At 37.5% G+C, this 27,425-nt stretch overlaps 3 protein-coding genes across 3 annotated transcripts; all 3 read right to left on the reverse strand.

The window, feature by feature from the left end:
* Positions 1-940, reverse strand: LOC122748384 (olfactory receptor 14C36-like). Its single transcript, XM_043994028.1, is given in 2 exon segments — positions 1-610; positions 612-940. Coding segments are annotated over 2 exon segments (939 nt in total).
* An 8,340-nt stretch (positions 941-9,280) lies between these two features.
* Positions 9,281-10,228, reverse strand: LOC122748385 (olfactory receptor 14C36-like). The gene has a single exon (XM_043994029.1). It carries the CDS (start codon positions 10,223-10,225, stop codon positions 9,281-9,283), a length of 945 nt encoding a protein of 314 aa, XP_043849964.1. The 5' UTR covers positions 10,226-10,228.
* A 15,763-nt stretch (positions 10,229-25,991) lies between these two features.
* LOC122751122 (olfactory receptor 14C36-like) lies at positions 25,992-26,936 on the reverse strand. Its single transcript, XM_043998063.1, has one exon. The coding sequence runs from the start codon at positions 26,934-26,936 to the stop codon at positions 25,992-25,994; it is 945 nt and encodes a 314-aa protein (XP_043853998.1).
* Between the last annotated feature and the right edge of the window lie 489 nt (positions 26,937-27,425).

Here is a 27,425-nt window from a genome sequence, read left to right on the forward strand (position 1 = left end):
TCATCCTTTATTCTTTAACAAAATATTTCTCTTCACGACTATTCCTAATGACTCTTTTATCTGTTTATTACGTAGACTATATATAATAGGGTTCAGAAAGGGAGGTATTACAGAATAGAATATTGAAAAGATCATATTTTTAATGGAGCCAGAACTTGAAGGTGGTTGTAGGTACACATAAGATCCTGAAATAAGGAACAAAGAAACCACAATGATGTGGGGGACACAAGTAGAGAAGGCTTTTCTTTGGTCTTCTTTCACTGGAAATTTGAGCACAGTGGACAATATCCTAATGTAAGATGCAGTGATGAAGGCAAAGCAGCCAACCCCAACTACTAGAGCAGAGGCAAGCAAGGATAATGTATTGCCAAATGTCTCTGAGCAAGAAATCTTGAGAAGAGAGGGGATATCACAGAAGAACTGGTGGATCACATTGGATTGGCAGAAAGACAATTGAAATGTGTAACCAGTATGGAAACCTGCATACAGAAGGCCAGTGAACAAACAAGATAAGGTCATCTGCATACAGACCCGGGGACTCATGATCACTAGATAGTGCAGTGGGTGGCATATGGCAACATAGCGATCACGGGCCATGACAGTGAGTAAACTCAAAATATGCAAGGAAAACCACCAGAAATACCTGAGCTTCACATCCAGTAACTGAGATAGCTCTGTTGTTCACCAGGGAGTTAACTGATGCCTGGGGCAAGGTTGTTGATATGAAGCAGGCATCCACAATAGACAGATTCCTAAGGAAGAAGTACATGGGGGTGTGGAGTCTCCTGTCAAAGGTGGTGATGATGACAATGAGGAGATTCCCCATCAAGCCTGCTGAGTAAATGAGAAAGAAAAGCAAAGAGTACAAGATCTGTAGCTCTCGGGTGTCAGAAAACCCCATGAGGAGAAATTCAGTCACAACAGTGGTCAAGTTAGACATTTTCAGTTTCTTTCATCCAGTGAGTGACCTAGGGAGCCAAGAAGAAATCAATCAGTCCATCAATCAGCAAGTATTAAAAACACAGTATCTGTAAAGCCTAGAAGACATTATTCTCTTTTTATCACTACTGCAAAAGACCTTGACAAACAGCATGGCCCCTGTCACATACTGGCTGTGTGACCCTGAGCAAGTCAATTTACATTTAACAAGAACTCGCTGAGATTTTTATGGGAGATGAAAAACAGTAAAGTAATTTCCTGTACCTGTGACTTCCATCTATTAAAGTCATATATGCTTAAGAAAGCAATGTTACCAATGACTCCACATTGACTTCCTTTTTTCTATAATATATTGTTATCTCTGAGTGAATACAAATGTACAGACAATCTGACCTGGGCCAGAAGCCCCCAATGAAATTGACTATCTTTTATTTTTCAAGTCCTCTGAGATATGGTCTTAGCCTCTCTGTATATTCCCACCCATGGCCATCTCATCCTTATTAACTGGCAGGAGAAACATAGAAGAGAAAGTTGAGATTTTAAAAGTACAGAGTTTCTCACATACCTGTTGTTTTTGCTGGCAGAGGAGACTGAAATCTTTCGGCTCAACATTTTTTCATACACTCTCCCCCTGACTATAATAAGAAAATTGCCAAGATGGCAGAGGAAAGGCAGTGAGCTCCCAAACTCATGACACGATCACTCCAAAAAACATCCAAATAAGGTCATAGGAAAATGCCCAGAGCAGCAAAACTCACAGAAGAATGTGCTGAAATCATCTGCTAACCAAGAATGGCTTGGAAGGTTAGAAGGAGGGAGCTGCTGTGCTGATACAGGAGTCAGGCCCAACCCCACAGTCACCCTGACACAGATCCAGTCCCAGGAAGGCCTCACCAGAGAAGGAGACCCCCAGAGCCTCTGAATCAGATGAAGCACCAGTGTTGTCTGGAACTAAGCTCACAGTCTGGTGAGTGGGCTGAGCCCTGGGCAGGGGAGAGACTACAGGGATCTTTGCTGGTGCTAAGGCAGAACGTGGATTTTATGCCCCTACTGAGAACCAGGTGGTAGGTTTGAGTAGAAGTGGCCCAGGTGGGGGAGGGGCACAGGCTCGTCGGAGCTAACAGCCACAACACACAAAGCTGGTTGATTGGCAAGTTGGTCTGGGGTCATTTAGGACCAGGAAACAGGCTGGGCGAGGGAAGAACCTGATTCTCCTTAAATCATACCACCTGGGACTTCTTAAGCTTGGGATACTGCAGCCTGGAAACAGTGCCCCACTTTAAGGAGCTAAAAGTCTAGTAAAAGAAAGGCAAGATGAGCTGACAGAGAAAAGTGAGGACCATAGAAAGTTTCTTCAGTAACAAGGAAAACCAAGGGGTACCCTCAGAGGAAGATGTCAACATCAGGGCCCCTATATCTAAAGCTTCCAAGAAAAATACGAATTGGTCTCAGGCCATAGAGGTGCTCAAAAAGGACTTTGAAGATAAAATTAGAGAGGTAGAGGAAAAAATGGCAAGAAAAATGAGGGTGATGCAGGAAAGATGTGAGAAAAAAGTCAACAGCTTGAAAAGTCAAATGGAAAAGGAGGTACAAAAGCTCTCTGAAGAAGAAAATTGCCAATGAATGGTGGAGATGTATACAACAGGCTTTTCCCTCAATCCAAGGACAGCAGGATGGTGAAGTAAGCTGATTTAGCCTGCTATTCTCTCTGTTCCTCTGGAAAGTTTCATTTCATCTAATGTTCACCATATCTGTTTATCCTGATCTTATTTTTTTGATTTTCTTCCATTCAGAGGAATCATTCAAGCTAAATGAGTGGCCTATTATGCCCAACTCTACCCTTGTCACATAAGGAATGGCATACAAGCGATCACTCTGTCTTCATACTTCAGCCCCCTTTTTCTTATGCCCACTACTTCCCTATAGAGGTCTTTTAAGGTTAAAGATCCAGGACTTTGTAACAATTAGTAGGAAGCCATTTCTTGCCCATTAATTGTCCACATTAATATCTTTAGAAAAGCCAATCCCCTCATTAAACAATACTCTGTCATCTCAAAAAGAGTTGCTATAAATATATGTGTGTGTGTGTGTGTGTGTGTGTGTGTGTGTGTGTGTGTGTGTGTGTGTCCTTTCCCTCTTTCATTAACCTCTTTGGAATAAATGGTACCACTGGGTCAAAGGGTGTTATTCACAATTCAATTTCTTATTGGGCAATTTTCCAAATTGCTTTTCATAATGGTTGGATCACCTTAGAGCACAGAAAATAATAATATCTCTGTTTTACTACAGAGATTGTATTTAAAAAATATATTTTTACAAGCAAATGCTCTTAGTGGTAGAGGGAATCTAGGTGGCAAAGTGGGTAAAGCACTAACCTTGAAATTGGGAGGAGCTGAGTTTAAATCTCACCTCAGAAACTTACTGTTTGACCCTGGGCAAACATAACCCCAATAATCTTAAAAATCTTGGGTCAGGGGCAGCTAGATGGAACAGTCGATAGAGCACCGGCCCTGGAGTCAGGAGTACCTGAGTTCAAATCCGACCTCAGACACTTAACACTAGTTGTGTAACCCTGGGCAAGTTACTTAACCCCAAATGCCTCACTAAAAAAAAAAAAAATCTTCGGTCATCTTTAGTCAACCTAATATGTATCTTGCTACTGTACCCTAAAGTCTTTGAAGGAGAGAGTGAGGTTGTTGACTTTGCATTCACTTCAATCATAACATCACCATGATGCCATGGCCCACTTCAAGAGTGAAGGACAAATACAGCAGCCCTTTATGGAAATATTTTTCAATAAATGTGATCTAAAAAGTAAGATACATGAGAGACTTCTGGGGCAGGTTTTCCAGGAATATAGCATCATCACCACAACATAGAGCCAAAAGCCCCTGCAAGGCCAATTCAAAATTACTTTCCAGATACCTCTCATATGTGAGAACCAAAAACTGAATCTCTTAAACTCTTTGTACCTAGACTGGGCAAAGGACACCTTCATCATGATATCTGAGATTATCATTAGTGATAATGTATAAGGAAACAAACAAAAAAAAGAACTATGGGGAATTCTATTTCCTGTAAGACCGTGTTGCTAAAAAGGACTGTGTTTGTGTAGAAATTTTATATGTACTAACCCATTTGTTCTAGTTAAAGAGAGGGACATGGATAGATGTGTGTCGGGGAAAAAAAATGTGTGATTCAATATCAGCAACATGGCTGCCAGGTAAAGAAGGAAGAGGAAGAAAATTTAGAGAAAGGAAACAAAATAAAATATGAAATTTACATATATATTTATATACACACACACATATATGTGTATGTATATGTATACATATATGCATATATATGGTAGGTTAGAGGAAGGAAGGAAGGAAGGAAAGGAAGGGGAAAACAAATAAAATGGGAAATGGGGGAAATGCATATCAATCAAACTAACTATCCCTTACCTGAATAAGCCAACAAGCCTCCTTACTGTTATATTATCCAATCTGAGTTGCTCAGAGATGATATTACTGAATTTCCATACCATGGAAAAGATTTTCAGAAATCCTCTTGTATTGCCAGAGAATTATAAAGTTTCCATTTTTGTCTGGCCATCATAATTCTATTCTCCTTGTTTGGGAAGCATGTTTCCCCTCAATTTCTACTATTATATTTGTAGCTGAAGTTGGACAACATGTTTGATAGGATGGCCCCAATAGGACCATTTCACCTTTGCTGGATAGTCCTTGAATTTCCATGGGGACAGTGTCCCTGATCTCCAGCCAAATATAGACAGTCAGAGATCATTGCACTGAGGTGATTGTCTCTGGATAAGAAAAGACAAGGTGCCAAGTAAAGTCCTCTCAGAAGAACTGGGTTGGAGTTTAAGACATAATAATTAATGTACATGTGTGAATATGTACTAGGGCTGTAGGATTCATTATATACCAGTTTCCTTCAACATAATTTTAAAAAGCCCCTTTCAAAATTTTTCAAAAGACAAAATAGGAGATTTCCAAGTGTCCTTAGGATTTGTTTGGCTTGTTAGCTCAGTTGATGCAGATATATGGTGGCTATGGTCATGGCTTTGACTGACACATAGACAAGAAAGCTTTACAAATTTTGTATTAAAGTGTTTTTACATATATCTGACTTTTTGCATCATATTTAGTTCCAAAGAATCTATCATAATAATTTTGCCTTTCCTTACAAGAGGGAAACTATTTAAGGAAACCTACCAACAAAGTAATGTCATCTAATAGATTTTAAAACATTTAAACCCATAGGTCCCCATCCTTCTACTAACAGAAAAGTGGTGTGTTGCACCTTGTTTACTTTGTTTTCTCTGTTCTATATACTTTTCTTTTACTCATGACATTTGATCTTAGAGTAAAACATGTTTTCTTATGTTAATATGTTCTTATCCCGTTTTGCTTTTTCTTATGCCAAAAAAAAAAACAAAAAAAAATGGTTTCTATGAATATTCTCACAGATGTGGTACCTTCACTTCTATAAGTGATTTCCTTGGGTATGTGCCCATCAATGCCTCTCAGTATTAAAAGTAATTTTAATTACATACAATATAGTGATTTTTCTAACAAATTCTAACTTGATTTCTAAAGGATAATTAGATTTTTAACCCAACCAAATATAGATAAAAATGTCTTAACTGGGGCAGCTAGGTGGTGCAGTGGATGGAGCACCGGCCCTGGAGTCAGGAGTATCTGAGTTCAACTCCGGCCTCAGACACTTAACACTTACTAGCTGTGTGACCCTGGGCAAGTCACTTAACCCCTATTGCCTCAGTAAAAAAAAATGTCTTAACTACCCCATTTGGGGGTAGTTAATATTGACTTTTCCAATATTGACTTTTGCCAATTTTTATCAACCTCAATTGATTTCATGCCCTGTCTATAATCCATATGGAATGTGTGACCCTCAGTAAGTCATTTAACTCTCAGTGCCCTAGGAAGCTCTTTAAGAGTATAATTGTTAGGGGCAGCTAGTAGCACAGTGGATAGAGTACCAGCCCTAAAGTCAGGAGGACCTGAGTTCAAATCCAGCCTCAGACACTTAACACCTACTAGTTGTGTGACCTTGGGCAAGTCACTTAACCCCAATTGCCACACACACACACACACAGTTTAATTGTTAGATAAGGAAATGGTTAGGAGTGGTATTGGGACTTTCCTTATGATGGTATTTTTTTAGCCATAAAATCACAGCTTAATTCAAATGTTTATACTTGTCACAAATAACTCTGCCAATTTTTAAAGTGTGATATGATATTTATTATTATGAGTTTTATAGAATTTTTTACATAGCTATTGATTGTTGGCATAATGGACATTTCATGTTCTCTGATTTCAAATAACTAGTTAGTCATTAAACATATCAGGAATATTATGTTCTCTTCCAAGTTCTCATTTGTCCTTCATCACAGGGTGATGACTTGGCATGTGTATATAATTTAAATAAGGCAGAGGTGCACAAGGTCATCACCCTTACTCTCTCCTCCAGAGTCATAGAAATCCAATGGAAAGACAAAAGTCAAAATGATTGGAGATTGCCCAAGATGCCTTTGATGACCTTGCCATCTTCTTTGGTTTCTACTTAAGCTCCAAGTGTTTTCATAGTGCCCATTTCAGCTGCCTTCATGGACATTGAAAGGAATAGTCCTTATTTGCCAATTCTGCTTAGGGAAGTCTTCACATGCTTAGGGTAGACATTATCCTAACTCACCAGCAAATTTAAGGATTTTTGGTTATCACACCTAGGCTGGCCCATATACTGAGATGGTTTTCCCAGAGTGTGGCCACTATGCAGGCTCTAGGTTTTTGTAGCCACAGGTGAGAATTGGGTGCCATGTCGGCACCAAAAGTAGAGCAACCCTGAAAAGGGCTCAGCAAGTCCTCATACTAGTAGTACGACCTTAACCCCCCATGGACAAGCTGGAATAACTCCAGAACATAGTAAAGAGAATGATAAGAACTGTTAGTCTCAAGTCATATGAAGATAGGATGTTTAGCCTAGTAACTAGAAAACTCAGGATGGACATGATGGCTGTCTTCAAGGGTTTGAAGGCTTTCCTGTAGAAGAGCAATTAGTCTGCCTTTTAGGGATGTTAATAACCTCTAACCCAGTAAGGACACCATAGAGACACCTGGGTTTCTGAAATGTATTGTTTTAGATATTCCTTCACTCATTCAAATGTGGTGATTATTTGATTAATATACTGTGGGGATGGCTTTTTACATCAGTAGTGTCCAACTCCAACTTGAAATAGGTACCGCTAAACTATGGATAAGGATGCCTGTGTTCTGCATAATTAATTAGAAGACCCCATATTAAAATTAGCCATATTCATCATCATTTTTTTAAAGTATTTCCCTATTGCATTTTAATCTGATTCGGTTGACACTCAAGAGTGTTGTTGAGCATAATCTAGCCTGTACCACACAGATTTTACAATTTTGCTTTCAATAATGTATTTACATTAGTTCTCTATAGTTGTTTGATGTCCAACTTTTATCCATTGTACAATGTATGACTTTTGGGGGTATTTTTGTTTGTTTGATTTATTTTTTTGCAGGGCAATGAGGGTTAAGTGACTTGCCCAGGGTCACACAGCTAATAAGTGTCAAGTGTCTGAAACCAAATTTGAACTCAGGTCCTCTTGCCTCAAGAGCCAGTGCTTTATCCACTGGGCTACCTAGCTGCCCCAGTTGCAATGTATTAGTAATGTTCTTAGTCTTGTTATATATTATGCTTTCATTGCATCCAATAGAGAACTAACACTGTGATCTGACCAAATGATGTAATTTAAGGATGGTCTTGTCATATAATCCACTAAAAACTTAGGGCTTCTGACCCTTCCATCTACCCTATATGTGAATTTTCTTTGTATTGTATTTCCTCCATCTAGAGTATAAGTTCTTTAATATAAGACAATTAACTGTTTCCTTTTGTCTATTTCTATCTCCAAGGCTTGCTTTAGTCTTTGACTTATTGTAAGTGCTTAGGAAATAATTTTTGCTCATTGCTTCTTTCCTACATCAAATTCCCTTTTATTTTATTGATATATTTTTCTTCTCTATTTGTTTCTTTTGTTCCAAATCAATCATTCATTTTTTCAAATAACTTGTTAACTATTGTGCTACATACATTATTTTTGCTCTGTTATTTTTCTCTCATCCCTTCTATTATTATTGTACGATATAATCTGGGGCAGCTGGGTGGTGCAGTGGATAAAGCACTGGCCCTGGATTCAGGAGGACCTGAGTTCAAATCAGGACTCAGACACTTGACACTTACTAGCTGTGTGACCCTGGGCAAGTCATTGAATCCCCATTGCCCTGCAAAAAACAACAACAAAATCAACAAAAAAGATATAATCTTATTTGTTTTTAAATTTAAAACTATTGTATTACTTTTCTGCACATTTGGATCTTCTTCCATTTGTTTCACATCTAGTCCTGAATATTAGGTTAGAGTCCCACTAACAAAGACAATGCTTTGTACATATTATACTTTGCATTTAACCACAAGGATGATGGGGGGTAATCAGAGCTCTCAGAGTAGGAGAGTAACATGCGTTGGCATGTTCCTTTTGTATAGTAGTTTGCCAACTCTGTGAAGATTAGAGGATTGATTCTAGAAGAAGAAATCCCTGCACCTTGAAAACAATTAGGGGAAGAATCCAATATAGAATGAATCAAATAAGATAATAGAAATTATACATTTTATTAGAATATAAATTGAATCATCGAAAAGTCTTCAATAGAGCATGAATGACATATGTAGTCATATGAATGGAGAGGTTTAAAAATTATCTTCACGTATGAGAAAATCCTAGAGGGTATAGAAACTGTGGATCACTATGCCAAGTAGCTTTTAAAAAAAATTCTCAATCCATCAGGTTATATGAAAAAAGACACCTACTGACCATTAGGGGCACCCCTAGAATCTTTAGGTTCAGATGAACTCAGTGTTGCTCTAAGGGACCAGAATTGTCTGTGCAAACGAGAGTCAGAAAAAAAAGAACTCTATCACTCCTGTGTAGTATACATTGTCTTTATATTTAATGAGCAGTATTGCCAATGGCTATCTAAGATGTAAGGGAATTATATAATTTTGAATTCTTGAATATGTATTAAAATTATAATATTGCTGTTAACATTGAAAATATCAAAGTCAATTCTAGGGGCTTTTTACTAATTTAGACCAATGATTCATCTGTTCCCATCAACACACAAATAGAAATCAATAAATTCACAAAATCCTAAAAATAAATCTGTTAATGAGATTTTTTTTAATTTATGGGTTAATTAGGTAGAGCAACATTGGGAAAAACTAGAATTCATCCTTTACTCTTTAAGGAATGTTTTCTCTTCATTACTATTTTTAGAGCCTCTTTTATCTGTTTATTACGTAGACTGTATATAATAGGGTTCAGAAAGGGAGTTATCATGGAATAGAATAATGAAAAAAATACATCTTTAATGGAGCCAGAACTTGAAGGTGGTTGTAGGTACACGTAAAGGACTGAAATAAGGAACAAAGAAACCACAATGATGTGGGGGACACAAGTAGAGAAGGCTTTTCTTTGGTCTTCTTTCACAGGAAATTTCAGCACAGTGGACAATATCCTAATGTAAGATGCAGTGATGCAGACAAAGCAGCCAACCCCAACTACCAGGGCAGAGGCAAGCAAGGATAATGTATTGCCAAATGTCTCTGAGCAAGAAATCTTGAGAAGAGAGGGGATATCACAGAAGAACTGGTGGAGCACATTGGATTGGCAGAAAGACAATTGAAATGTGTAACCAGTGTGGAAACCTGCATACAGAAGGCCAGTGAACAAGCAGGTTAGGGTCATCTGCATACAGACCCGGGGACTCATGATCACTGGATAGTGCAGTGGGTGGCATATGGCAACATAGCGATCATGGGCCATGACAGTGAGCAAAGTAAACTCAAAATATCCAAGGAAAACCACCAGAAATATCTGAGCTGCACATCCAATGATTGAGACAGCTCTGTTGTTCATGAGGGAGTTAACAGATGCCTGGGGCAAGGTTGTTGATATGAAGCAGGCATCTACAATGGACAGATTCCTAAGAAAAAAGTACATAGGGGTGTGGAGTCTCCTATCAAAGGTGGTGATGATGACAATAAGGAGATTCCCCATCAAGCCTGCTGAGTAAATGAGAAAGAAAAGAAAAGAATACAAGATCTGCAGCTCTCTGATGTCAGAAAACCCCATGAGGAGAAATTCAGTCACAGCAATGGTCAAGTTAGACATTTTCAGATTATTTCATCTAATAAATGACCTAGAAAATGAAGGATTAATCAATCATTTCATCCATCAATCAGCAAGTATTAAATACATAATATCTGTAAAGTCTAGAAGACTTTATTCTGTTTTTATCACTATTGCATAAGGCTTTTACAGGGAACATGGCTACTGTTTTGTACTGCCTCTGTGACCCTGGGCAATTCAGGTTACCTCTCAAGGAAATTCTCAAGATTTTTATGGGAGAGAAAGACCTACAACTGGGAATTCCAACTATTGAAGACATGGATCCTTAAGCAAGCAAGCTAATGCTACCAGTGAGCCCACATTGATTTCCTTTTTTTTCTATAATGTATTGCTTATCTCTGAGTGAATGCATCAGTAATGACAATATGACCTAGGTCAAAAGCCACCAATGAAAATGACAATCATTATTTCTTCAAGGTTCTCTGAGGTATGGTCTTAGCTTCTAATTGTATTCTTTTCCCATGGCCATCTCATCTCTATCAATAGCCATAAAAGTCAGAAAATTTTTAAAAAGACATAGTTATTAACATACCTGTTGCTTTTGAGAGCAGTGGAGCCAGGGACCATAATGTTTCTTCCTAGCACTGTCCCTGACACATTCTCCCACTGAAGGAAAGAAGACATTGCAAATTAATAGTGGACTTGTATAAGGGGCAGCTTGGTGGCACAGTGGATAGAGCACTGGCCCTGGAGTCAGGAGGACCTGAGTTCAAATCCGGCCTCAGACACTTAACACTTACTAGCTGTATGACCCTGGGCAAGTCACTTAACCCCAATTGCCTCACCAAAACCAAACCAAAACAAAAAACTCCATATAATTTAGGGGCAGCTAGATGGCACAGTGGATAGAGCACCGGCCCTGGAGTCAGGAGTACCTGAGTTCAAATCCGGCCTCAGACACTTAACACTTACTAGCTGTGTGACCTTGGGCAAGTCACTTAACCCCAATTGCCTCACTAAAAAAAAAAATAAAATAAAAAAAAATAGTGGACTTGTATAGAACAGTATTATGCCGAATCCAAGGACAGGAGGATGGTGAAGTATGCTGACTTGGCCTAATATTCTCTCTGCTCCTTTGAATAATCTTACTTCATCTAATTTTCACCATAGCTGGTCACTGTTTCTTCTGAGCTTATCACTTCTATTTTCTTACATTGAGAGGAATCAGGTGAGCAAAGTGAAGGGTCAATCCACCCTAGTTGTACCCTTATCTCATATGATATGGATTCCAAGGGACCATCTTTCCTTGAAACTCCATCACCTTTTTACTTTTGCCCAATATTTTCCTAACAAAATCTTTCAAGGTTAAAGATCCAGGACTTTTGGGTTGATTGGTAGGAAGCCACTTTGGGGCTTAAATTATGCATGATAACTTTTGAGAGGAGGAGCAATCAGGTCCTAGTATAGGACTTACATTTTGGTAAAGTGGAATTCATAAATACATATATAAGTAGTACATACATACAAACATACACAAATATATGATCATACCTATACATTCATTTTTAGTTCAGAATTCTTTCCCAATTCCTCTTGCTCCCCTTCCCATTGAGAAGGTAACAAAAACAAACCTATTAATCATATGTATTGTCATTTAAAACAAATGACCACATTGGCTATTTCAGAAGGAAATAAACTAAAGGAGGAAGGAAGGAAGGAAGGGAGGGAGGGAGGAAGGAACAGAGGGAGGAAGGAAGGAAGGGAGGAAGGAAGGGAGGAAGGAAGGAAGGGAGGGAGGGAGGGAGGGAGGGAGGAAGGAAGGAAGGAAGGAAGGAAGGAAGGAAGGAAGGAAGGAAGGAAGGAAGGAAGGAAGGGAGGGAGGGAGGGAGGGAGGAAAGAAACATGCATTAATCTGCACCTTGAGTTTTTTGCCTCTCTATCTAAAGGTGGATAATATGTTTCATCATGAGTCCTTTGGAATTGTGACTTGACATTGTATTAATTAGAGAGTTTATGTACCTCTTTTTCCATTTGGCCAATATGGCTTTTCAAGCTGATGACTTTTTTTTAATGACCCTCCTGCATCACTCTCATTTATCTTTCCATCTTTTCATCTACTTCTCTTACTTTTCCCTCTACCTCTCTTGCTTTATCTTCGAAGTCCCTATTGAGTCTCAGGGGGCTAAGCCAAATGGAAGGGGAAAGGCTGTGAATCACCATACTCTCAACAAATCCATCCACTTACCTCTAAAAAAATGCCATAATACAATTCCTGGAGAAGCAAAATTCTCTGAAGAAAATCATTGCTTAAGAATTAGTATAGAGCAAATAGAAGCTAATGATTTTATGGGAAATCAAAACACAATAAAGCAAATCAAAATGAATAAAAAAAAAACAGAGGACAATATGAACTATCTCCTTGGAAAGACAGCTAACCTGGACAATAGATCTAGGAGAGATCATTTGAATATCATTGGACTACCTGAAAGCCATGATCATAATAATAGCTTAGACATCATCTTCCAAGAAATTATCAGGGAAAATTGCTCTGATATTCTAGAAACAGAAGGTAAAACAGAAATTGAAAGAATCCACCCATCACCTCCAAAAATAGATCTGAAAAGGATAACTTCCAGGAATAGTATAGCCAAATTCCAGAGATCCAAGGTTAAGGAAAAAATATTGCAAGCAGCTAGAAAAAAGGAATTCAAATACCGTGGAGCTAAAGTAAGGATAACACAAGTTATAGCAGCTTCTACATTAAAGGATCAGAGTGCATGCAATATGATATTCTAGAGGGCAAAGGAACTGGGATTAAAACCTAAAATCATCTACCCAGCAAAACTGAGAATAATCTTTCAGGTGGGAAAATGGGACTTCAATAAAAAACAGGACTTTCAGGCATTTGTGATGAAAAGACCTGAACTGAATAGTAAATTTGACTTTCAAATACAAGACACTAGAGAAGCATTAAAAGGTCAACAAGAAAAACAAATCATGATGGACATTAAAAGGTTAAACTGTTTACATTCCTACATGGGAACATAATACTTCTAATTCATAAGAACTTTCTCAGTATAAGGGCAGATGATAGAAATAAATTTAGACAGAGGGCACAGGTGGGAATTGATTATGAAGGGATGACATCTGTAAAGTATTTATTTTTTGTTTATCTTTTTTTGTGGGGTAGTTGGAGTTGGGTGACATGACCGGGGTCATGCTGTAGGTGAATGCTGTGTCTAAGGCTGGATTTGGGCTCATCTCCTTCTGGATCTAGGATGGATGCTTTGTCCACTGTGTCACCTCACTACCCCATGATGACTTCCTTAAGATAAAATTGAAGGGTGAGTGGAAAGCACTTGGAGAGGGAGAAGGGGAGAGGTAGAATGGGGTGAAATCCCACATGAAACAGGAAAGGGATTATGGAGTAGGGGGAGAGATGGGGGAGGAACGGGACAGTAAATGAACTTTACACTCATCAGAATAGGATCAAAGACCTTAATCTCATCAGAGTTGGCTCAAGTAGGGAATAACATATACCCTCAGTTGGATGGAGTAATCTATCTAACCTTGAAGGAAAACAGGAAGGATAGGGGATAAAGAAGGAGGGGTAAAAGGAAGGAGTGCAGATTGGGGGAGGGGCAGTCAGAAGCAAATCCCTTTTGAGGAGGGATAGAGTGAAAGAAGATACATAATAGAGTATCATGGGGAAGGGAATAGGATGGAAGGAAATAGTAGTAATTGTGAAAAAGATAAAAGAAAAAAATGTACAAAAATATTTATAGCCACTCTTTGTGGTGTCTTAAAATTGGAAATCGAGGGAATTTGGGGAATGGCTGAACAAGATGTGGTACATGATTGTAATGGAATATTATTGTGCTATAAGAAATGACAAGCAGGATGATTTCAGAAAAACGTGTAAAGATTCATATGAACTGATGTATGGTGAAGTAAGTAGAACCAGGAAAACACTGTGCACAATGATAGCGTTATAGCTCTAATTGTGAATGACTTAACAACTCTCAGCAATTCAATGATCCAAGACAATCCCAAAGGACTAGTGATGAAGCATATTATCCACCTCCAGAGAAAGAAGTGATATTGATTGAACACAGACTGAAGCATGCTATTTTGTGCTTTCTCTTTTTTTTTTTTACTTGAGCCTTTTATGTAAAATGACTAATATGGTAATGTTTTACATAAATACACATGTATAACCTATACCGATTGCTTGCAACCTTGGGGAAGGGCAAGGGTAGGGATGGAGGGAATGAGAGAGGGATAGAATTTGGAACTCAAAACTTAAAATAAAAATAGAATTAATATACCTTTAAAAAAAGGGAACTTTCTCAGTATTATGGCAGCTGAAAGGAAATTACTTAGAGGACACAAGTATTAATTGGATATGAATGGATGATATTTGCAAAGCATTTATTTTTTGTTTTTCCTTGTTTTTTGTGAGGTAGGCAGGGTGGGGTGGCTAATATCTAGGGCTGTATTTGGGCTCAGTGCCACCTGGTTTCAGGTCTAGTGCTTTGTCCATTGTGTCACCTAGCTGATCCATGATGGGATCTTTAAAATAAAGTTAAGGGGTTAGAAGAATGCACTGAAAGAAAGGGAAAGGGAGAGGTGGAATGTGGTAATGTAGCTCACATAAAAGAAACAAGAAGAAGCTTATGGAGTGGAGAGGAAGATGCAGAAGGAGTGAGGGAGTGAGTGAGCCTTACTCTCATCAAAATTGGCTCAAAGAGGGAATAACATACACACTCAAGTGGTTATAGTAACATATTTTGCCCTGAGGGAAAGTGGGAAGGGAAGGGGATAAGGGGGGAGAGGCAAAGGAAGGGAGGGCAGATTGGGGGAGGGGACAGTAAAAAGCAAAACACTTTTGAGGAGGGATAGAATGAAAGAAGATAGAAAATATGGTAAATATCAAGGAGACAGTATAGGATAAAGGGTAATACAGTTAGCAATAGTAATTGTGAAAGAAAGGATGAGCAACATGCTATCAGAAAGAATTATAAAAAAAGCAAATCATCAAAAAAGAACGAACTGATGGTATCTGAATACAGATTGAAGTATAATTGTATTTGTTAGTTCCTCTTTCCAAAGTTATTTTGCCTATTTTCTTTCACAACCTGACTAATGTGAAGATGTTTTCCATGATTGCACGTGTATGACATATTGAATTGCTTGAGGAGGGAGGGAGGGAGGAAGAAAATTTGGAATGCGAAGTTTTAAAAAATAAATGTGAAAAAAAAGAATTGCTCAGTCTCAAAGTTGATTATCTTTGCTATGTTCTTATTATTATATGTTGTCCTGTTTCTTTCTACTTCACTTTGTATCAGTTTATATAGGTCTTTCTCTTCCCAGGTTTTTCTGAAATTACCCCCTTCAGTACTTAAAGTATAATAGTATTCCATCAGATTTGCAGACCACAATTTGTTTTTCCTTCCCCAATTGAAACTGATTAAAAATTATTTGTCATCACAAAAAATGTGTTCCTATAAATATAAATAATATATATTATATATAATATATATTAAAAAAGGAAAGGATATACACATATACATACATATATATGTCCTTTCCTTTTTTTAATCTCTTTGAAATAAATGTTATCACTGAATCAAGGAACATTATTCACAATTAAATTGTTGTTTGGGCATTATTCCAAAGTGCTTTCCATAACAGTTGGACCACTTTAGAGTACCACCATTAGTGGTCCCTCTGTTTTCACACAGAAAGACTACATTTTAAAAATCTTTTTACAAGTGACTGCTCTTACAGGGAAATATTAATTAATTAATATAGTATAAAAAGAATAAATGTACCAATTAAATATTAAATGATACATTGGGAACCTAAGTTACAAATTTTCCAGGGTTATAGCATCATCGCTACAATATAGACACAAAAGTTCCTACAAGGCTAACACAAAACTGCTTCTCAAATATCTGTCGTACATGAGAACCAAAAATTAAATCTCTTAAACCTTTGGTACCTGGATTGGGCAAAGGAGGTATTCATAACTATATCTGAGTCCATTATTGGGATAATGTTCTAAGAAGCTATTAGGAAAAACTATGAGAACTCCTACCTCCTATATGTATATGTTTCCACGAATCAACACTAAAGGCTGAGTTTTATTTAAAAATTTAATATGGGGGCAGCTAGATGGCACAGTGGTTAAAGCACCGGCCCTGAATTCAGGAGTACCTGAGTTCAAATCCGGCCTCAGACACTTGACATTTACTAGCTGTGTGACCCTGGGCAAGTCACTTGACCCCCATTGCCAAAAAAAAAAAAGAAAGAAAAGAAAAATTTAATATGTGCTAACACATTTGTTCTAGTTCCAGACAGGGATGTGGTAAGATCTGTGGCTAAGGAGCATCAGTGAGTGGTCCACTATCAATGGCATGGCTGACAGGTAAAGAAGTGAGGAAAGAGGGAGAAATTTTAGAGATAAAAATAGGAAAAAATATGAAATTCACAAATATTTGAAGTAGGTTAGAGAGATGAAAGCTCTCTTGTTTGAAAGTATAAGACATCACTTTCAGGTGACAAAAGATTTAATTTTCTTGCTTTCCCTAACTCCTGATTTTGCATCACCTGTATTGTATCCAGATCTTTCTAAAGGTTTCACATCTCCCTGCTCAACACTTCCGTGCATTTGAAGTAGAAAACTTTGAAATATTGGCAACTACAAAATTGTATTATCTTCCTTTTGTTTACTTCTCCTTTATGTTGATGGCATTAGTCATGTTTACCAGCAGCCACTGGACCACATATTTTTAGGTGAATGATGCTTGATTCAATGAAGAAAGGGTTTTGATTATAAATGGGTAGTGGTTTGGAATAAGCAGATGTGGATACACATTTGAGTTAAGCCTCTTACAACTGCAACCTTCAGCAAGTCACTTTTCCACTCTTTGCATTTTTCCTATGCCTAAAATAAAATTATTGGACTGAATGGCCTTTACTATCCATTCCAGTTTGTCATCTTTGATACAAATGTACACACCTGCATAGCCATGTGTATGTGAATGGTTCCTCTGTACTCCAACCTGAAATGTTTAACTATTTTTTGCTATTCTGCAGACTAACTCGCTTTTAATTCTAACCATGTTTGCATTTAAATTTTTTGTAAGTTGTGACATCCCACTATCAGGAAAGGAATGAAACTCATGAAATGTTTGAAAGTGGGGATATATAGAAGGATAGGGAAAGAAAGAAAGGAAGGAAGAAAGGAAGGAGGGAAGGAATAATGGATGGAAGAAGGGAAAAAATGGGAAAACAAATAAAAGGGGGAGTAGGAAAAAAGCATTCCATTCAAACTTACTTTCTCTTACCTGAATAAAGCAACAAGTGTTCTTGCAGTTATTTTCTCCAATCTCAGTTTCTCAGAGGTGATATTACTGAATTTCAATGCCATGGAAAAGACCTTCTGAATTCCTCCTGGACTGGCAGAAAATACACTTTCCATTGTCATCTGGCTATCATAATTCTATTCTCCCTTTCTGGAACCAAGTTTTCCCTCAGTTTTTCCCATTATATCTGTAGCTGAAGTTGGACAGCCTATTTGATAGCATGGCCCCAATAGACCAATTTCATCTTTGCTAGATAGTCCTTGAATTTCCTTGGAGACAGTGTCCCTGCTCTCCAGCCAAATAGAGAGTTGGAGATCATTGCACAGAGGTAATTGTCTCTGGATAGAAAAATACAAGGTGAAGTCCTCTCAGGAGCACTGGGTTGGGGTTCAAGAAATATTAATTGATTTTCATGTGTGTGCATACTTAATATGAGTGTAGGATTCATTATCTCACAGGTTTCCTCAAAATAATTGAATAACCCCCTTCACCCAGTCTTCAAAAGGCAGAAAGGGGGGAAATCCAAATATTCTGAGAAGTGTTTGGTTTGGTTTGTTGGCTCAATTGATAGATATAATGTGGCTTTGATTATGGCTTTGACTGACATAAAAGCAAGAGAACATCACAAATTTTGCGTAAAACATTTTAAAATATATTTTCCTTTTTACATCATATTCAGGTCAAAAAAATCACTTATAACATTGTACACAGTAACTGCAATATTACGTGATGATCAACTGTGATACTTAGCTCTTCTCTGCAATACAATAATCCAAGACAATTACATAAGTCTCATGATGGAAAATGCTATCCGCATCCAGAAAAAGAACTTTGGAGTCTGAGTGGAGATAGAAGCATACTGCTTTCACTTTATTTGGTGTTTTCTGTGTGTTTGCTTTTCCTTTTGATCTGATTCTTCTTTCACAACATGACTAATATAGAAATATGTTTAACATGTAATATTGCCATCTGTAAGGGGCTAAAATTCTAGCTAGAATGTCTAAAATCTAATGAGTGGTCTCCTTAAACTAGAAGCTTTGGCAAGACTAGACTTTTAAACATTTTATTAAAGTGCATGAGAATCTAGTGATCAGTGAAAAAGAGGCTAAAATTCCTTCACCTATCTATCTAAGGGAACCAGCATCTCTGTTCCACTCCAAACAGGGTCCTAGGCAAAAGAGAGAGCCCTCCTCCCAAGCTTCTTCCTGAAACCTGCTGTGACACCAGAAACAGGGCTATCCACACACCCACAGCTCCAAGCTAATTGGCTGGTAGCTCTGATTGACAAGTCTAAAAGGCGGCTAAAGTCACATGTCTTCCAAATCACATGCCTTCTCCTCATGGTGGAGCTTCCCTACAGTATCTTTCCAGTAGGGGTTGCCATACCAATTCTCACAAACATGATTTTACATATATAAATTATGACAGATTGCTTGCTGTCTTGGGGAGAAGAAGGGGGAGAGAGGGAGGGAAAAATTAAGAACTCAAAATCTTACAAAAATGAATGCTGAAAACCATCCTGACATGCAATTGGAAAAAACCAAAATATTAAGAAAAAAAAATAGCATCAGCTAGATGGTGCAGTGGATAAAGCATTGGCCCTGGATTCAGAAGGACTTGAATTTAAATCCAGCCTTTGACAAGTACTAGTTGTGTGAACCTGAGCAAGTCACTTAACCCTCATTGCCCCCCTGCAAAAAAAAAAAAAGAAAAAAAAGAAAAAGGAAAGGAAAGGAAAAATGCATCTCCTACAAAAAAGAATAAAATGGAGAAGGAACTGAATATCAGTAATGGGTGGGATTCTTCATGCTGGAGTTTTTTTAACCAATGAACTGATAAGTCAATTGCAATCCCTAGACTTGTCATAAACAACTCTGCCAAGTTTTAGAGTGTCATATGACACCTTAGATCATGTGTCATTTTTGACAGTTATTAATTGGTGGTATGGAATACATCTCATGTATTCTGATTTAAAATAATAAGTTAGTAATGAAACAGATCAGGACTATGATGTTCTCGTCTGAGTTTTCATTTTATGACATAGTGATGCCTTGACTTGCATGTGTATTAAATTGAAGTGCAGCAGAGTTACACAAGGTCATCAGCCTCACTCTCTCATCTAGAGTCATAGAAATACAGTGGCAAAACAAAAGTCAAGATGATTGGAGATGACCCAGGATGCAGTGAATGACCTTGCCATCTAGCTTTAGTGTCTGACCAAATTCTAAGTGTTTCATAGTCCGTGTTTCAACCACCTTCATGACCATTGGAATGAATGGTTGTTATTCACCCGTTCTGCTGAGGGAGGTCTTCACATGATTAGGGTAGACATTCTGCTAACTAACCAACAGGTTTAGGGCCTGTTGGGTATCATGAACCTAGTTTGGCCCATATGTTGGTATGGTTTTACCAGGGTGTGGTCACCATGCATGCTCCAACCTTTTGGAGCCACAGGCAAGAGTTGGGTAACATGTAAACACCAAAAGTCGAGGAGCAGCCCTGAAAAGGGCTCAGCAAACTATCATGCCAGTAGTCCTTGTACTTTCTTAACACTTCATGTACCTCATATTAAGGACACGGACAAGTTGGAATAAATGTGGAGAATGTTAAAAAGTGTTAATCCTAAGATATATTAAGATAAATTATTTAACCTAGTGTGGTAAAAAACAGAAGTTTTAGCTGAATCATTTGAGAGTTGAGTGCATGCTACTGAAGCAGTTTTTGAAGGACCGCCCTTTTGGGGAGGAGACCGCGATGAACAGCCGTGCACCTGCTGCTGCCCAGAGAGCTGGCCAAGCACACCATGTCCAAACTTCCGGGACAGCAGTTTAAAAACTGAGGGTAGAATGGAAGTGGGCTCTCTCTCTCTCTCTCTCTGGCTTTGCAGCTTAGCTATGGAGGCACATGTGTTTAGTGGTGGTCAGCTCTGGTTCTTGGCCTGGCTGGCAGTTTTGGGATTCGGTGAATTTTATAATGGAATATAGACTAAGCTTAGATCTAAGATTATTCATTTGTATTTCTACTTACCTATTTCCCTAATCAGTATCATCTCTTTGTTGTCCAATTAATTCCCAAACAATAAAAGCTGATCCCTCACTGATTAAAGCTCAGAGGCTTCTTTTTCTTAGTGGTCTGGGAGATATACAAGGGAAAAGTTAAAGGGGGACTTTACTGCTCATATATCCAATTTTAAATCTCACACTAGTAAAGGGAAAACTCAGATGGGACATGATAGCTGGCTTCAAATATTTGAAGACTTTTATGTAAAAGACTAAGTAGACCATTTTTTAATTTCAAAGATACCTTAGGGACAGTATTGAAACACCTGGGTTGAAATATAGGACTTTAGATATTCCTTCAATCCTTCAAATTTGGTGATTATTTAAATTATTATAATAATATATAATACACAAACACACACACACACACACATATATATATATAGAGAGAGAGAGAGAGAGAGAATTTTTTTTTTTTACATCAGTGGTGTCAAACTCAAATTGAAATGGGTACCACTAAATTATAGTTAAGAATGCCTATGGGTAGCATATTGAATTAGAAAATTATACATTAAAATTACCTATGTTCTTCTGAATATATATTTTATTCATTAAATATTTCCTAATTACATTATAATCTGATTATGTTGGCATTCAGGAGTATTGTGAACTATGGCCCACTTCTGCTTTATATCATATATTTGAGATGACTTCTTATAGATTTTTTAAATAAAGAATTTTATTTTCCCCCATTACATGTAAAAACAATTTTATAGTCCATTTTATTATTTTTATTTTATTTTATTTTTTTATTTTCACAAGTAACATGTAAAAACAAATTTTCACATTGATTTTTAAAACTTTGTGTTCCAAATTCTCTTCCTCTCTTCCACCCCCCCTTAAGAACTTAAGCAATTCAATATAAGTTATACATGTACTGTCATGTAAAATATAACAGACAAAAATACTTTAGAAAAAGGAAATAACAAAAAAATTATACTTCAATCTGTATTCGGACACCATCAGTTCTTTCTCTGTAGATGGACTGCATTTTTCATAAGTCCTTCTAATAGCATCCTGTTCCTCATTTCTAATTTTTTTCTCTTTCTTTTCTTTTCTTTTTTTTTTCTTTTTTTTTTTTTTTGCATGGCAATGAGGGTTAAGTGACTTGCCCAGGGTCACACAGCTAGTAAGTGTCAAGTGTCTGAGGCCGGATTTGAACTCAGGTCCTCCTGAATCCTAGGGCAGTGCTTTATCGAGTTCACCACCTAGCTGTCCTCCTTGCTCCTCATTTCTTACAGCACAATAGTATTCCATCCTAATCTCTGCTTCAAAATTTTTTTCACAATTACTATTGTGGTAAAAATTATTTGTGGTAAAAATTATTGGAATTTTAGCTGACTCATTTGGGAGGGCTACACCTGGCCCACCCTGAAGTTATGTATGCTACTGAGGTCAGAAGGAGAACTCTCCATAGGCAGTTTTTGAAGGACCTCTCCTTTTGGGGGAGGAAGATTGAACACTTCCTGAGAGGAGGCAGAGGCTCTTCCAGAATGCTAGCTCTCTCTGTCTTCTGCCATATATATATATAACCTGGAAATTAAGGAAACAATCAATATAGGAGAAATAAGGTCTTTAATCAGGGCAGAAGAACCATAGCTTGTGGTATCACAAAGCTCAGAAGCTAGGAATACCCAAAGATGGGAACTGAGGACAGGGTTTTTATGGGGTAACAGAACAAAAAAGGGAACCAAAAGACTGCTCAGGAGTGACATATAGCTACTTAATGTAAATGAACCTTTAACAAAAGAAATAATAGAACTGCTCCTAAATTAAGTATAGGAGCTACTAACTCTAAATAGAAACTACTTAATGTAGGTGGACCCTTTTTACATAATAACATAAAGTCCCAGGAGTAAGGTGGGGAAGGTCCATAAGTCCATCAAGAGTCTGGAAATGACAAAGACAGTTAACCCCAGGAAATTTATTTGCCTGGGTAGGGAGATGGATGGGGAATCAGTCAGTTCTCAGTAAATTTGTAGTTCTCATTATTTATATATATATATATATATATACACACACACACACACACACACACACACATATATATATATATATATATATATATATTTTACAAGTGAATGTTGATTGTCGTGATGTTGAGGGAAATATTCATCAATGAATATAATATCACAAGGAAGAAAAGCACCAATTAAACATAAAGGGATACATGGGAAACTTCAGGTACAAGTTTTCCAAGGTTATAGTATTATCAGCACAACAGAGAGACAAAGGGCCTGGCAAGGCCAAGTCAAAACTACTTTCCAAATACCTATCGTAAGTGAGAACCAATTTTTTAATCTCTTAAACTCTTGGTATCTGGATTGGGCAAAGGAGGTTTTCACCATCATAGGTGAAGCTATCATGGGTGATATTGTAATAACAAGAGATTGGGGGGGAAACTATGGAGACTCCTGCTTCCTATATGACCATGTTACTTATTGCTGTTTGATTTTATATGTAATTTATTCATATTGCAAACGAAGGAACTCTGAAGACTGAAAAAATAATAACAAATTTCATCTGGAAAAACAAAAGTTCGAGGATATCATGGGAATCAATGAAAAAAATATATAAAAGAAGGTGGTCTATCAGTAACAGATATAAAACTGTATAATGAAGCAGTAATTATCAAGACAATCTGGTATTGGCTAAGAAAAAGAGATGTAGATCAGTAGAATAGAATAGATAGAAATTACACTATAGTAAATGACTATAGTAATCTAATATATGATAAACCCAAATATCCAAGCTTTTGGCACAAAAATTCATTATTTGACAAAAACTGCTGGGAAAAATGAAAAACAGTATGGCGGAGACTAGGTATAGACCAACATTTCACACCATATACTAAAATAGGGTCAAAATGTGTACATGATTTACACATGAAGGATGATACCATAAGCAAATTAAGAGAGTATGGAATCATTGACCTATCAGATTTTTGGACAGAGGAAGTACTTAGGACCAAAGAATATATAGAGAGTAAAATAAAATGTAAAATGGATATTTCAATCATATAAAATTAAAAAGCTTTTTCACAAACAAAACTAATATAACCAAGATTATAAGGGAAGTAGAAAACTGGGAAATATTTTTTGAAATGAATATCTCTGATAAAGGCCTTATTTCTCACTTATATAGAGAACTGACTCAAATTTATGAAAATATAAGTCATTCCCCAATTAATTTTCAAAGGATAAGAAAAGGCAGTTTTCAGACAAAGAAATCAGTTATCTATAGTCATATAGAAAAAATGTTCTAGAACAATATTGATCAGAGAAATGCAAATTAAAACAACTCTGAGGTATCATCTCACACCTATCAGAGTGGCAAATATAACATAAAAGAAAAATATTGGATGTTGGAGGGGATGTAGGAAAGCAGGGACACTAATTTACCATTGGTGAAGTTGTGAAAAGATCTAGCCATTCTGGGAAACTATGCCCAAAGGCCTATAGAACTATACATAGCCTTTGATCGAGCAATAGCATTGGTAGTTTTATATACCAAAGATATCCACAAAAAGAGGTAAAGACCTATTTGTACAAATATATTTGCAGCAGCTCTTTTTTTGTGGTAGCTAATTGGAATTGGAAATCAAAGAAATGCCCATCAATTGGGGAATGACCAAACAAACTGTGCTATAGGATGGTGATGGAATATGATTGTGCTATAAGAAATAACAAGCAGGATAACTTCAGAAAGGCCTGGAAAGACATGTATGAAATCATGTGTAGTGAAGTGAGCAGAACCAAGAGAACATTGTGCACAGAGACAGCAATATTGTTTGAGGAAGAACTGTGAATGACCTGATTATTCTAAACAATACAATGATCCAATGAAATCCCAAAAGGCTATTGATGAAACATACTATCTACCTCCAAAGAAAGAACTGATATTGATGGAACAGACTGAAGCATGCTATTTTTCATTTTCATTTTCTCTTTTAATCAAATTTTCTTGTACAAAATGACAAATATGATAATGCTTTACCTAATGATACATGTATAACCCATATCTGATTGTTTACTGACTCAGGGAGGGGGGTGGGTTGGAAGGGATGGAGGGACAAAAATTGAAACTCAAAACTATAAAGAAAAAAAGTTATGCATATTCAGGTGATTTTTCTAGCAAATTCTAAATTGATTTCCAAAGGGTTGGTTATGTTTGTAACCCCACCAAATGTGAATAAAATGTCTGTTTACTCCCAGGTTTTTCATTATTGACTTTTGTCATCTTTTAACAACCTTCAATGATTTCATATCCTTTCTGATTCATGTGGCATGTGTGATACTAGGTATTCCACTTCAATTCTTGTACTCTAGGAAACTTTTTAAGATTATTAGTGGTAGAGGGAATTCTAGGAAAATTCTAGAGGGAATTCTAGGAAAAAGCGAGAAAATAACCTGAATCTGTTAAATTCACCTCCAAAAAACTATAAAATAGCATCCCAAAAATGAATTAGTGAAGAGAAGAAACAGAAAAAAAATAGGATGAAACAATCTTCTTGACAAGAAAGGTCTGTCAGTTGTGTAAAAGGAAAGCACAGTTCAGGACAGAAAGTGTCTTGGGAAGTCAGCAGCAGGCACTGACTCAGCAAGCCAGTGGGAGGGTCTGTGCCCCAGTACAACACTGGGTGAGCAGTCAAACACCAACACCAGGATCCCCCATGTGCCTCAACATAGCTCTGGGGGCAGGCAAGGCATACACCAGTGCCCTCATCCACAACGTAGCTCTAAATATTTCAGGGTGAATGAGTAGACAGCAGTGCAGGGACCTTTCATGTGTCTCAGGACGGCAACAGGTAGGGTGCCAGACCCTCTAACTTCCAGTAACAACAGATATTCCCCCTACCTGAGCCCACCCTCTCAGGGTAACAACATGCATGAGTGTCTCCTGTAGAAGAGCAAGTTACCTAAAATGTATACTCCACTGACTTTCAGGGGTACCCCTAGAGTCCTTATGTGGAGATGAATATAGGCTTCCTCTAAGGGAACAGAATTATCTGTATAATTAAAGTTGGAAAAAGGACCCTCTGAATCATATGTAGTATAAATTCTTTATTTATATTCAGTAGGAAGTGCTGCCAAAGACCGCCTAAGAACTAATGGAATTATATATAATTTTGAATTCTTGAGTAAACATCAAAATGACAATGATGCTTCTTATGTTGATAGTATCAGTCAATTCTAGTTTTTTTGGTTGTTTTTTAAACTAATTTATGCCAATGATTCATCTATAGCTTTCAATATACAAATACAAACTCATAAAACAAAAGAAAAGTCACAAACAGGCAAAAAATATACATACATATCTTAATGGGATTTTTCATTTATGGATAAATTAGATTCAACAACATTGGGAAAGAACTATAGTTTAGGCTTTATTCCCTAACAAAAGCTTTCTCCTCATTAATATTCTTATAGCATCCTGTATCTGTTTATTACGTAGACTATATATAATGGGATTCAGAAAGGGAGGTATTACAGAATAGAATACTGAAAAGATGATATCTTTAATGGAGCCAGAACTTGAAGGTGGTTGTAAGTACACATAACATCCAGAAATAAGGAACAAAGAAACCACAATGATGTGGGGGACACAAGTAGAGAAGGCTTTTCTTTGGTCTTCTTTCATAGGAAATTTGAGCACAGTGGACAATATCCTAATGTAAGATGCAGTGATGAAGGCAAAGCAGCCAACCCCAACTACCAGGGCAGAGACAAGCAAGGATAACATATTTCCAAATGTCTCTGAGCAAGAAATCTTGAGCAGAGAGGGGATATCACAGAAGAACTGGTGAATTACATTGGATTGGCAGAAAGACAATTGAAATGTATAACCAGTATGGAAACCTGCATTGAGAAGGCCAGTGAACAAACAAGATAAGGTCATCTGCATACAGACCCGGGGACTCATGATCACTGGATAGTGCAGTGGGTGGCATATGGCAACATAGCGATCATGGGCCATGACAGTGAGCAAAGTAAACTCAAAATGTGCAAGGAACATCACCAGAAATACCTGAGCTGCACATCCAGTAACTGAGATAGCTCTGTTGTTCACCAGGGAGTTAACTGATGCCTGGGGCACAGTTGTTGAAATGAAGCAGGCATCCACAATGGACAGATTCCTAAGGAAGAAGTACATGGGGGTGTGGAGTCTCCTGTCAAAGGTGGTGATGATGACAATGAGGAGATTCCCCATCAAGCCTGCTGAGTAAATGAGAAAGAAAAGCAAAGAATATAAGATCTGTAGCTCTCGGGTGTCAGAAAACCCTAAGAGGACAAATTCAGTCACAGCAGTGGTCAAGTTAGACATTTTCAGTTTCTTTCATCCAGTGAGTGACCTAGGGAGCCAAGAAGAAATCAATCAGTCCATCAATCAGCAAATATAAAAAAACATAATATCGGGGCGGCTAGGTGGCGCAGTGGATAGAGCACTGGCCCTGGAGTCAGGAGTACCTGAGTTCAAATCCGGCCTCAGACACTTAACACTTACTAGCTGTGTGACCCTGGGCAAGTCACTTAACCCCAATTGCCTCACTAAAAAAAAACAAAAACAAAAAAACAACAAAAAACCCCCCATAATATCTGTAAGGCCTAGAAGACATTATTCCATTTTTTAAACTTTATTGCATAAGACTATGACAGGCACCATGGCCCCTATCACATACTGGCTGTGTGATCATGGGCAATTCAAGTTACCTCTTTATAAAACTCTCTGAGATTTTTGTGGGAATTCCTGGGAAGTCCATCTATTGAAGACATGGGCGTTTAAACTTTTTTCTATATTTCTTGTCTGTGAGTG

Source organism: Dromiciops gliroides, chromosome 3, assembly GCF_019393635.1.
Source record: "Dromiciops gliroides isolate mDroGli1 chromosome 3, mDroGli1.pri, whole genome shotgun sequence".
NCBI classification, from domain to species: domain Eukaryota; kingdom Metazoa; phylum Chordata; class Mammalia; order Microbiotheria; family Microbiotheriidae; genus Dromiciops; species Dromiciops gliroides.